The sequence below is a fragment of the Penicillium expansum genome (assembly GCF_000769745.1).
Source record: "Penicillium expansum strain MD-8 chromosome Unknown contig336, whole genome shotgun sequence".
Classification (NCBI taxonomy): domain Eukaryota; kingdom Fungi; phylum Ascomycota; class Eurotiomycetes; order Eurotiales; family Aspergillaceae; genus Penicillium; species Penicillium expansum.
The window spans coordinates 40398-53030 of record NW_015971470.1 but is presented as its reverse complement, the minus strand read 5'-3'; the positions used below and the strand labels follow the sequence as shown (position 1 = coordinate 53030).

Here is a 12633-nt window from a genome sequence, read left to right as displayed (position 1 = left end):
CTCATTGCACCTGACTTTGTCCCGTCTTATCCATTGAATATCTCCCCTCCTCGCCCCGCCGGGGGTCCCTCTGGCCGCCATGTCTTCCCGTAAGTGCTGCCCGCCGCCCCTCCTCTCCCCTGAGATGCATTCTGACCACACAATCCAATCTGTCTACAGTCAAGCAATTCATCCGTAATGTCCGATCAGCAAAGACCATCGCCGATGAACGTGCAGTTATCCAAAAAGAAAGCGCCGCTATTCGCGCCTCGTTTCGAGAAGAGAGCCATGACTCCGGCATTCGGTTAGCTTCAGCATCCACCTCAGCCATTACTCGGTCGACCTCTAACAATTGATAGGAGGAATAACGTTGCCAAGCTCTTGTATCTGTTCACTCTCGGAGAACGGACTCACTTCGGCCAAATCGAATGTCTGAAACTACTCGCCTCACACCGATTCGCCGACAAGCGGTTGGGGTATCTGGGGACCATGCTGTTGCTAGATGAGAACCAAGAAGTGCTAACGCTTGTGACTAATTCTTTGAAAAAGTAAGTCTCACTGTAGTTGACCTGGCTGACGCTGTGCTAACTAAAATGCAGTGACCTTAATCACTCTAACCAATATATCGTCGGTCTCGCTCTCTGTACCCTCGGAAACATTGCCTCGGTCGAAATGTCTCGCGATCTATTCCCCGAAGTCGAAACCCTGATGTCGACCGCCAACCCGTATATTCGACGGAAAGCAGCGATTTGTGCCATGCGGATATGTCGCAAAGTTCCAGACCTGTATGAGCACTTCCTCGAGAAAGCTAAGAATCTGTTATCGGACCGGAATCATGGTGTTCTTCTCTGTGGGTTGACACTGGCGATTGATCTATGTGAAGCGGAAGAAGAGGAGGAGGAGGAAGGAGGACCAGTGGGTGTGATCGAAATGTTCCGGCCGTTGGCCGGAGGACTGGTTCGCGCTTTGAAGGGGCTGACAACCTCCGGGTATGCCCCCGAGCATGATGTGTCCGGTATCACAGATCCTTTCCTCCAAGTCAAGATCCTTCGGTTCTTGCGTGTATTGGGTCGGGGAGATGTGGCCACTAGCGAATTGATCAACGACATCCTGGCCCAGGTGGCCACCAATACGGATTCCTCAAAGAACGTCGGCAACTCTATTCTATATGAGGCCGTTCTTACGATTCTGGATATTGAAGCCGACTCTGGTCTGAGGGTGCTGGGCGTCAACATTCTCGGTAAATTCCTGGCTAACAAGGACAATAATATCCGTTACGTTGCGTTGAACACCCTGAATAAGGTTGTCGCAATTGAACCAAATGCAGTGCAGAGACATCGCAACACGATCCTGGAATGCTTACGGGATCCTGATATTAGCATTCGCCGGCGAGCGCTCGATCTCAGCTTCATGTTGATCAACGAAGATAATGTGCGTGTGCTGGTGCGGGAACTGCTAGCCTTCCTGGAGGTGGCCGACAATGAATTCAAGTCCGTGATGACAACACAGATAGGAATCGCGGCCGATCGGTTCGCACCCAACAAGCGCTGGCACATGGACACCATTCTGCGGGTTCTCAAGCTGGCTGGGAACTACGTCAAAGAACAGATCCTGTCCTCATTCGTCCGCCTCATTGCGACGACCCCTGATCTGCAGACATACGCGGTTCAAAAGCTCTACTCGTCATTGAAAGAGGACATCTCACAAGAGGGTCTTACACTGGCTGCGACATGGACCATTGGTGAATATGCCGATAGCCTCCTTCAGGGTGGTCAGTACGAGGAAGAGGAACTGGTCAAGGAGGTTCGGGAGAGCGATATTGTCGACCTCTTCACCAACATTCTCAACAGCACCTACGCCTCCCAGATTGCTGTCGAATACATCATCACTGCATCCATGAAGCTTACTGTGCGCATGTCGGATCCCGCTCAAATTGAACGCCTACGCCGTTTGCTTTCCAGCCGAACCGCGGACCTGAGTGTAGAAATTCAACAGCGTGCCGTTGAATATACCAACCTTTTCGGTTACGATCAAATCCGCCGTGGTGTGCTCGAGCGGATGCCCGCGCCTGAGATCCGCGAGGAACAACGGGTACTAGGTGCTGCACCCGCTGCTAAAAAACGTCAGAGTAAGCTTCTTCGTGGGAAGTCGACTACAAAGGTTGTCAAACCTGCAGAGCATGACCTACTCCTTGACCTGGTTGGCGGATCCGACGCCCCTGTCACGAGCCCTACCTCGACCGGATCGAACACCGCCGATCTGCTGGCAGACATTCTTGGCGGAGATTCGGGCATGTCATCTCCCTCGCCGGGGCCTGCTGGCCAGAAGAGCGCCATCATGGACCTGTTCGGCTCCAATGGTCCTTCACCATCCCCTCAGCCTACACAACCCGCATCCGCCTCGATGGATCTGCTAGGTGCAGGAGGCATAGGTGCCTCTTCGCCTTCGCCCTCCACCTCTCCCGCGCCTGTCACTGCTTCGACGCCTGCACACACCGCGCTCAACAAGGACGGCCTCGTCCTTACCTTGCAGGTTCAGCGAAGCGGCAACAATGCCCATATACTGGCCCGGTTCCGCAATGACTCCAACTTCGACCGATTCACTAATGTCGGCTTGCAAGCTGCCGTGCCAAAGAGCCAGCGGTTGCAACTGAGCGCAATCAGCAAGGCTGATCTGGAGTCAGGCGACGAGGGCACACAATCAATGCGTGTGACCGCTCTAAATGGGGTAAGTCCTGTTTCTCCTTCCTATCTTACTTTTTTTGCTTTCAGGTCTCAAACTAACCTATTACCTCCAGAGTCTTCCTGCCAAACTTCGTCTCCGTCTTCGTGTCACTTCCGCCCGCGACGGTGGAAACCCTGTCACCGACCAAGTGGACTGGTCCGAGCCGTAGATCGAATCGGTGGCATTGATGTTAAAATTTCATCCGAACGAATGTTTTAATTTTCCCATGAACAGTCAAATCCAGTTTTATACACCCCGTTTCTCTGCACCTTCCTCGCTTTTACTGCTATCTATCTAGACTTTTGTTTTGCCATTAATTTCCTTTTCTCTTGTACTTCGTTCCCCTCCTCGGAGGGAGGGACTGCTCTCATCGTATATGCTTCAGGTGAAAGTTTCAGCATATGAGAAAGTGCAGGGTGTATTGCATGGAGTCTATGTAGCTAATGGCCCATATTAGAGCTGTACCAGAAGTGCGTTCCTACAAGTATGTACTCATTAGATACTGGTAGACGTTAAAGTGCATTGTGACACCTATGACACAGACTAAGTCCAAAAACAACCGAAATGCAATACACGACAGAAAGCAAGGCTCTATAACCTCAAAGGGAGAATTCAGATCAACTGCAGCCTCCACAAGAAAAAATCGAAAGTCAGTATATAATCACCAAAGACAGAAACAATTCAACTCCATCGCAGAACATAAAGAAATGCAAGGTCGTATAATTTATCCAAAACCCAAGGCATGAGCCCAATCTTCAAGGCAAGACCGGAAGATACCGAGACGCCAGAATGATATATAAGGTTGAAAGCAAGCCCAAAACAAATAGCCAAGCTAATCAAATGTGCTCAATGGGGCCCTCGGGAAGCAGCACCTCCCCCTCTCTCCGGTCACGAGGCAAACAAGCCTTGAGCGGAGGGCGGACGATGTCATTGAACATGAAAGTTCCATAGACAAGAAGCGCGAAACCGGCCACTTGGAGCCATTTGAAGGTCTCCCAGCCGAGTCCAAGTGAGACAATCCAGATAAAGAGCGTGCGGCAAGTGTCGATTGTGCTACGAGAGGTAGCAGAGACAGTGCGGGTGACAGACAGACCGAAGAAGTTGAAGCCACTGTAAGAAACGTTAGAGGGGAGGACAGGAACAGGGAATTGAGAAGCAAGGTAAGCACATACCCGATACTGATCATGATAAACACACTGGATATCGCGACGGCACGGTTATTGAAAACCTCGTGCAATCCCTGCTTGATATCAAAGTAGCCATATCGGCCGGCATCGGTCCGTCCAACAACAAGATACATGATCACCATGCCGGCGACAGTAACCAAAAAGCCGAACACGCCTTCCCAACCCACAACATGGATCGGTTCCATGGCGTAGTTCTCCAGAATCCACTCCTCCAGCACAAATTGTGTGGCTGTGAAGATCTGCGCTGCAGCAATAAGCAGCACACCAATGATGGCCTGGACAGCCTCGGGGGTCCGAGCGACATCACGCGCCTGCATAAGAGCATGCGAAGCCGCATCGATAGCACTCCCATCCTGGGTGATATCGTGACCTGGCTCACCACTGAATAGAGCTCCAGAAAGACCCACAATAGCTACACCCAGGACGACAATGAAGAGTGCGCTCCACTGGTATAAGTGGAGTCTGCGACGAAGGAAGAGGACGCTGAACAGGCCAACGAAGAGGACAAGTGCACCTCGGGTCATCTGATAGATACTGGCTGCCACAAAGAGAAGCCCCACGTTCATGAGGGTCGTGCCGGCAATATCGCAGCTCGACGGCGCTGCAAGAAGTAGGATCTTCCATCCACGAAGTGGGATACGGCTGTCATCTTCGGGCAGGGGCTTGGGGTGTCTGCTGTCGCTATCGAGTCCATCGACTGTGTGGTCATCTTCGTGATCAAGGCCTTCGTCATCGCCGTTTATCGGGTGATATCCGCCAGTTAGAAGGGGTGAGGGGTCACTGGATAGGCGTGGTGCAATATATTGGCGGTAGAGGAAGGTTAAGCCGACAACTAGCCAACATCCCATTTCACCTATAAACATTACGGCTCTGTGTTACCGCATGGTGTCAGTATTGATCGTTGCAAAGCTATATCATCAACACGAAGTGAAACCTACGTTTGAATGACAGGCTGCTCAAACAGCTTTCGCTGGCTAGGATCAGGGGAATCGCAGTTCCGCACGCATTGCATATCCTGTTCGAGATTCGGCGATTAGTTCGTGTTTCTTTGTAGCTTCTCAATCGAGGACGAATCGAGGATGAATCGAGGACGAACCTGATACTTGTTAAGAATGGTGTTGCACACCCCGGTCACGAGCATCATCGTGACCAGGAGGGGAATGAGGGCATTGTTTGCCATATTGTCCCACTATGGTACTGTGGTTGATAAAAAGTTACTCCAAGTGTTAGGAGGAAGGAGAGGAAGTGATTAAAGGGCTGAGACAAAGCGGAGGCAAGCTTATCGAGCTTATCGGCTGATCACATTTGTCATAGTCCCCACAACCTCGGAAGGTACCCGTTGACACATTGGGCTTCACATTCAACGTTGTATGTGTGGAGTACTCCGTATATCTAGCCTTATAGCCTTAATGTATGTACGGGGTACTCAAATACTCTACTTAATACTCTCTCCTTCTTAGCTTTCCCTTCCCATTTTAGTGCTTAGCCTCTATAACTAAGCATCCCCCGAGCCCCGTATTACATAAGCATATTGACCATCCATGGATCTATGGATCTATGGATCCTCCGCAAGTAGCCAAGCAGAGTAGCAACACTACTTGAACTGTGATTTATCGAGACTCGGGGATATTTGATTCTGATGCTTGCAGATTGTTTGAGGCCTAGCCCAATATGGCTCTTACATTTATCTGCCAACTTTATCCGCGCAAATAATTTCTAGTACAGTCGCTGCAAAGGAGCAAGAGCTGTACTTGGCCGAGTAGCAACAATAACCCGGTACTTGGTTTGCAAGGGAAATGAATAGGGGTAGGATGCTAATGCAAATGATCCTTCTGATTATCTGATCCTACACATTCACAAAGAAGTGACTCGGTGTCCAGCATTCCCCTCGAAGGTGGTAGACAAAGCCTTCATGGAACAGCCCGGAAAGGTCATGCAGTGAGCAGCGAGAAGACAAAGAAAATATCTGGGGTGTCAACCTTCGGATGAAGCGTCTTTCTCAAATTTGTTTCAGTGCTACGCTAATGATCCTGGAGTAGCATCATAGTTCTTTCAAGATCGCTCGCCCGTCCACGGCGATATCTTATTCAATCATGTATCTATCCTTGGCAGTCCGACACATTTCTGCCTCTTTGAACAGATAAAGACTGACTCTGCTTCCCAGAGAAAAAGAAGAAGAAGAAGAAACGCCAGCAGCACTCTCAAACAGTTCTACGGATAATGGGGCACTTCCACCTTAGCAACTTCATTGCTCTCATTGGCATCCTTTTGGTTGGTCCGACAGCAACATCTGGTGCAGCTGTTTCCGTTGTATCTCAAGCAGATAGCAACGATATTTGTTCCAAATATGTTGTCCAGGCTGGCGAAACTTGTTCTGCGATTGCCCAAGCCCACTCTATCACCACGGCTGATATCGAAACCTACAACGCTCAAAGCTGGGCATGGACTGGTTGCGGACAGATATCGCAGGGTGATTTCATCTGCCTCAGTTCTGGAGAGTCCCCAATGCCAGTTGCGCTTCCACATGCTGTTTGTGGTCCCCAGGTGCCTGGAACGGCACGCCCGAACACCTGGTCTAAACTGGGGTCTTTAAATCCGTGTCCGGCCAATCAATGCGTGAGTTGAGAGTTTGAACACTTTTCTTTGACTTTGAAGTCTAATAGTTCTACAGTGCTCTTCGTCGGGTCTTTGTGGAACCACTCCGGACTTTTGCACCTCTGCGGCTCATGTCCCTGTAGCATTGTCTATGTCCACCGATACTCAACCCAATCAATTGACAACCACATCACAAGCGATTACTATATCTACTAGCCCAGCTATACCTCTTCAGAAAGTTGTGACTAGCAGTGAGACCTCATCCAGCATGACCACATCGACCAGTGCAACCACGTCTGTCCCCACAACCACGTCAACCACCACGACCACTAAGACTACTTCAACTCTTAAGACCACGACGACATCAACCATATCATCCCAAACAAAAACAAAGACAAGCACCAGTACCAGCACGACCAAACCAAAAATTGTTAAACCATGGTCACTCACAATGTACACCAAGCAAGACTGCAAGGGCGACTACTATGTACTCCAAGGACACAACAAGGGCTACTCGGATACCTGCCTGAACTTACACGGAGGTCTCAGTAGCAAGGACACAGATACCGGTGTTTCCTGCAAATGGTTTACAAACGACGGCAAGTCCAGCACTAAATGTGATTCCGGCGCCCTCACTAGACCTCAATCCTGGATAGTAGAGACCGGTATTTGCACTGTATTCAGTGTTAAAGATTGTAAACATGATTTGCATTCTAATGCTTATACACCTGTGCCTAAGCATCCTTGTCAGAATCGGGGCAAATTCGATACGCCGTACTTTGTTTCTATGAATTGTTATACCGAGGGTTGAGGTTGATGGCTTTTGGTGTGATGGGTTGCTTTCTAGCCTTTTGAACTTGATTCATGTTATAAAACTCATCCTTATACCGAAAGACATGCCTGGAGTTTTCTGGGGTTCATTGGGCGATCTATTGTCTATATATGTAGTTCTATATGGTAATAATGTTGATGGTGACATTGCCTCGAGTTGCGATCAGGTCCAAAAGGTCTTGCATTCTGTAGAATATCCTTCAAATATGCGTCTTCTTCTTCATTGCTTCTTTTTGAATTCTGCTCAGCGCTCACTTAGCGTTCATTAAACCCTAATTTACCACTGCGATAAATCTGAGCAGCTCACTGAGTCTGAGTTTTAGTGAGCCTCACTCTAAAAGCCCTCATAAAAATGGCAGCTAAGATAGGAATGCCCCAGCAGAGGAAACATAGTACGTAGAGCTACATAAGAATGTATAGATTCAAGTTTTTCAAAAAAAGATTTGAAATAAATAACCCGGTTAAGAACCTAAGCCCGGTTTTTCCTCCCTCCAAACGCCATCGCTGAGGCCAATGGACAACACAAAAGTCCAAAAATAATTAGAAACCAAAAGGTGGATCTCCAAGGATCATAAGAAATTAACCAGGAGTCCTGCGTAGTGTACAAACGCATCGCTCCTGAGCCATATATACGCTGAAAACGAACCGCCGAAATGAAATGTTTCATAAACTCAGTCCATCTTCATGTAGGACTAGCGATGTGTACAAGCTCTCAATACAAACCAGGGATTTCACTTTGGCATGCTGATGCGAATGCCTTCTCTGTCGTAGCGCGCAACAGCATCCCAGTCAACCTCAAGCTGGCCCATAGGTCCGATGCCCTTGACTTGGATCTCAGGCGGAATGCGCAGCCACTCCGCAGTCCTTGTAATGGATTCTTCGTCCCAAGGTTCATAAAACTTCTCCAAGAAAGCAGCTTCCTCGGCCTCGTCCGGAGGAGTCAGACTAGCAAAGGCAGCCCAGTCGTCATCCACCGGAGTAGCTTCATTGATATCGAAGTCCTCGAGCGAATCATAGCCCAGGTGAGGCAGGTCCTTGCTCGCGAGGTTTGAAAAAGTATCATGGATTGTGTCAAGCGAGGTGGGACATTCCGCCCAGGGATCCTTTGTATCGCTATCCTCCAGTTTGATAACTTCCTTCTTTACGTCCTTGTCGGCAGGCTTCATTCCCTTGACAGAGGACAATTGCGGAGTGAGCAGCTGAGTTGATGCTGCAGCAGGAGACGCGGTCTTGGCTCCGAATTGGCTAGTGACCCTGACCATGGGGGCGTTGTTGGCAATGAGAGGGGTAGCAATACTTTGTTTCGCGGGAGAAGCTGTTGCACTAAGCTTGGTGGAGGGTCCGAGTGTGGCTGTTTGCTGGGTTTCCGGGCTATCATTGGGGTTCAGTCCAAGACCCATCGAGATACTTTCATGGTAATATTTGAGATAATCCTCGATGATCTCTTCCTCCTCGGGTTGATGGCTTTCTTCAACATGCTTGTCCAAGGCGGCTTGCGTAGGGAATCCTTGGTAGTGGTGTTGACACTCAATCACACTGCATTTAAAGGCACCTGCCATAGCTGCAGCATTGGATGTGGCGTCCGCCACCGCCTTGTTGTATTTTGCCGCTGCGCCAGGAGCTGCAGTTGCTTGAATCGGGGAGGATGCCACGCCATGAGACTGCTTTCGCTTCTTGGGAGGAGGCAACTTAAGATTCTCGGGGGCAAGTCCGCCTGGGGCATACTGAGGGACGCCCCTGGGAGATGGAGCCGCGAAAGGTGCAGCTGGGGCATTTGCAACAGACTGGCTAGATGCGCGCCGGGCTCGTTGTAGGGCTTCTTCCTGTGCCTGTAACTGCTGCAGGTTGGTCGCGTTCAATGCTGGCATGTTGCCTTGCATTGTCTGGGCGTTGGAGCTAGCGGGCTGGGGGGCGTTAGGGCGCTGGCCTTGTTGCATGCGAGAAATCATGACGGCGAACAACTTCCGCATAAAAAGGATGGCACCAGTGAGGTAATCAGAAGTAACTGTGAAATGTTCATTTACAACCCAATCCTGCGAGGGCTTGAACTGTCTCATCAATTGGATACGCTAAGTGAGATCAGATTAGTAAACAAACACTTATAGTAGGTATCAGAGGAGAGCTTACCATGGCGAGAAGATTCTTCACATTCTTCTCCTGGCCTTGCATCTTTGCAAACCACTGTACAAGGGCATCCAAGCGGCCGAGAACATCCAAGGCTTCACGCAGTTGTTTGGTCATAGCGGCCTTCTGCTCTGGCGAGACAGGCATAGGCTTTGCGGGTGGAGCGTTCTTGGCGATATCATTATAAACCTCCATAACCTGCGGTGGTAGGTTCCTATTCCATGCTTCGTCGGCGGCAGCTCTGCTAAGTACCTGACCCCGACTTTGAGATTGTTGTCTCCGCATGTGTGCCTCAACTTGGGCTCGCTGTTGAGGGGTCATCTGTGCAAGCTGTTCTGGCGTGAAGGGAAGGCCTGGCCGTTGGGGGGCTGTCCCCGGGGCGCCTGGAACTGCTACAGGCTGGCTCATCTGGGGTGTAGCTGCGGGTCGGGCTTCTGTTATATCATCTGTGCTGGGTCTCTTCTTTGAGGCCTGCTTCCCAGTAGCACCCTTAGCACCTTTGGCAGCAGCTCCAGTTTGGGGCTTTGCGTTCGCCGCTTGGGGGGTCGATTGCGGGGCTTGGGGATGTTGTTGCTTCATTTGCAGGATAGGCTGTGCTGCAGGAGCCGGAGGTTGCGCCGCCGGTTGGCTTAGCTGGCCAGGCTGCGTGTTTCCTTCAAGTTGCATTGCTCGGTTCTGTGCAGCCTGCATCATCTGCTTCTGGCGGTTTCGGTACAGAATCTCCCGAATCTGCTCGTCGGTGAAGTTTGACGCCTGGTGTCCAAGCTTTTGACGAGCCAGTTGGATGTCTTGGGCGGAAATTGGCCGCATAGATGCCATGTTGATAGCAGATGGTTGTTGGCCAGAAGGGAAGCCTGACGTGTTCGTAAACGGAGCCTGGGTGCTTTGGAATGGAGTTGCCGCTGGACCCTGGCCATTCTGGTTGACTTGATTTGTGGAAGCTGCGATCAGCTGACCAAGATGAAGCTTCTGAAGCATCATGAGGCGCGGGAGGTCATTGGGGCTTGCAACTTGAGGGTTTGAACTTGCCCATTGCTTGAGTTGACCCCATGATTTGATGTTGTTAGGTACTTGCATTGAGGTGCCATTCATGTTCAGAATAGACGGTGGGAAAGACACGCGGTCCATTTGCTTGCCCTGCTCGGGGGTCATTTCCACGCCATTGTTTTGCTGCCGCAGCAGTTGGAGCTTATAACCCTCATTCTGGCGTTGTTGACGTTGCTGCTGAGTCATTTGCTGGCCTTGGGGTATTCCTCCCGAGTTCAAATCCTGTGGAGCACTCATCGGGCCTCTCATCATGGCGTTGCCCATCTGGTTATTCATCATGGATTGGGCTTGACCTGGTTGAGGCTGCGGCTGCTGGCCGGGGTTGGCTCGAGCCATGTTGTTGAGAGCGGCGCGACGTTGCTGCATGATGAAAACCCGAGCCTGTTCAGGGGGCATGCGAGCGAGTTGTTCCTGGATATGGGGCGGGATGTTGGAAGGAATTTGTAGTGGACCTTGCATCCCAGCTTTCCCTGCAACGCCAGCCGGATGCTGGCCCATATTCGCAGGTCGGGACGGTGGCCGGGCTTGAGCGGGTACCTGGACCGGAGACATCTGACCCGGGGCCATTGGTTGATTCAGCATTGGCATGACGGGGCTCTGTCCATTTAGTTGTGGCTGTGATTGGGGGGCCACTTGGCCACCATGGCCCGACATCGCCATCTGAGCCTTCTGGGCCGCTTGTGCACGCGCCTGGGCCTGGGCTTGAGCCTGAGACTGTTGTGCCTGGAACTGCATTCGATCCTGGGGAGTATTAGACCCACCCTGCAGATGCTGTTGGGCGAGGAACTGAGCCTGAGCATTTGTATTATTGGCGTTCATATTCGCCTGGCCATTCTGGCCCATCTGCTGTGGGAACATGTTGTTGTTATTATTCGGAAATGGGGCCTGGTTCATTTGAGAAGAGCTGGCAGGAACGACTAGCTGACCAGCCTCCTGTGAGCGCAGGCCATCTGCTTGCTGTCCTTGGATGTTTTCCACGTTGCCAATAAAGTTTGGGGGTTCCATCGTCTGACCGGGATTTCCGGGAAATGCAGAATTGCGTTGAAGGTTTAACATGCTTTGAAGCATCTGTCGTTGGTGCTGAGAATTCATCATTGGGTCACCCATCATGTTACCATTCGCATCCACCCCAGCATTTGGCGCACGTCCTCCCATTTCCAGACGAGCGCGGCGATGGCGTCTGATCTGGTTGAGTGCCTGAGAGCGGAAAAAATAGGTCATTGGCTCAAGGTTTTTCCGTGCCAGGTATTGTCGCTGCTCAGGTGTCATGTTTGACAAATTCAATTTGATCTTCTCCATATCTTCTGGGTTCGTTTTATTCAACATCTCGTTTGCCAGTCGAGAGACGTGGTCCAGGTCTTGGGCTGAAAGCGTGCTGAGGTCGTCAACCATCGGAATTCCATTACCAGGGCGCTGTTGGGACCTCTGTTGCTGCTGTTGCTGCTGCTGCTGCTGCTGTTGTTGTTGCTGCTGCTGCTGTTGGAGCATCGCCTGCGACTGCTGTTGCTGTCGCTGCTGCTGAATTGCTGCCTGTTGATTCTGCCCATTCATTCCCATTGCCATCTGCTGTTGGCCAGAAACCGGCGACCCCTGCATGCTCTGGTTGATGTGCTGCGGAAAAGCGCCTGGGATCTGATTTTGACCAGCGCCCGTCTGGGGCATCATTCCACTTTGGTAAGCGACCGCGGCCTGTCTCTCTCGGGTGTTTCTGATGTGAAGAAGCTTCTCGGTACATTCCTTCTCGTATTCGATCTTCTCGTTGGCTTTGGTGAATGCTTTTAATTCGAAACTCATGGCCGCCTGGGCCGCTTGGTGGAGATCGATGCGAGGTTGGATCAAACGGAGGGAGGTGATCCTAATTCATGCAAAGGTTAGACCAGGTAAGATTAAAGCGCAAATAAAGGTTAGACCAGGCAGAAAATGCAACTTACATTTGATAAACATTCGTCGCCCGAGTCTTGATTAGAACTTCTGCCTTCCAACCTCCATAGGGTCCCTGGTTTTGCAACATTTGCGCAACATAGGTCATCATAGATTGCACACTGTCATTCTTTGGGACCTGCATGTTTGCGTTCATCCTCATCGCGGTATTCGGGGCTGGCCGGCCAGGCCCCGCGCCCGGGTTGGGGAACTCTCCGGGATTCAT

General features: G+C 50.9%; 4 protein-coding genes across 4 annotated transcripts; 2 read left to right on the top strand and 2 right to left on the bottom strand.

The window, feature by feature from the left end:
• Positions 1-79: 79 nt before the first annotated feature.
• Positions 80-2872, top strand: PEX2_095590 (AP-1 complex subunit gamma; the record flags this gene model as incomplete). Its single annotated transcript, XM_016746829.1, has 5 exons — positions 80-89; positions 160-283; positions 339-527; positions 579-2706; positions 2777-2872. The coding sequence occupies 5 exons, from the start codon at positions 80-82 to the stop codon at positions 2870-2872; spliced, it is 2547 nt and encodes an 848-aa protein (XP_016593933.1).
• Positions 2873-3539: 667 nt separating this feature from the next.
• Positions 3540-5070, bottom strand: PEX2_095580 (putative nucleotide-sugar transporter; the record flags this gene model as incomplete). Its single annotated transcript, XM_016746828.1, has 4 exons — positions 3540-3813; positions 3876-4760; positions 4829-4905; positions 4987-5070. 4 exons carry the CDS (start codon positions 5068-5070, stop codon positions 3540-3542), a joined length of 1320 nt encoding a protein of 439 aa, XP_016593932.1.
• Positions 5071-6110: 1040 nt separating this feature from the next.
• PEX2_095570 (Peptidoglycan-binding Lysin subgroup) lies at positions 6111-7296 on the top strand (the record flags this gene model as incomplete). The annotated part of the gene is made up of 2 exons (XM_016746827.1): positions 6111-6506; positions 6562-7296. The coding sequence occupies 2 exons, from the start codon at positions 6111-6113 to the stop codon at positions 7294-7296; spliced, it is 1131 nt and encodes a 376-aa protein (XP_016593931.1).
• A 751-nt stretch (positions 7297-8047) lies between these two features.
• PEX2_095560 (uncharacterized protein) lies at positions 8048-12633 on the bottom strand (the record flags this gene model as incomplete). The annotated part of the gene is made up of 3 exons (XM_016746826.1): positions 8048-9385; positions 9444-12342; positions 12419-12633. 3 exons carry the CDS (start codon positions 12631-12633, stop codon positions 8048-8050), a joined length of 4452 nt encoding a protein of 1483 aa, XP_016593930.1.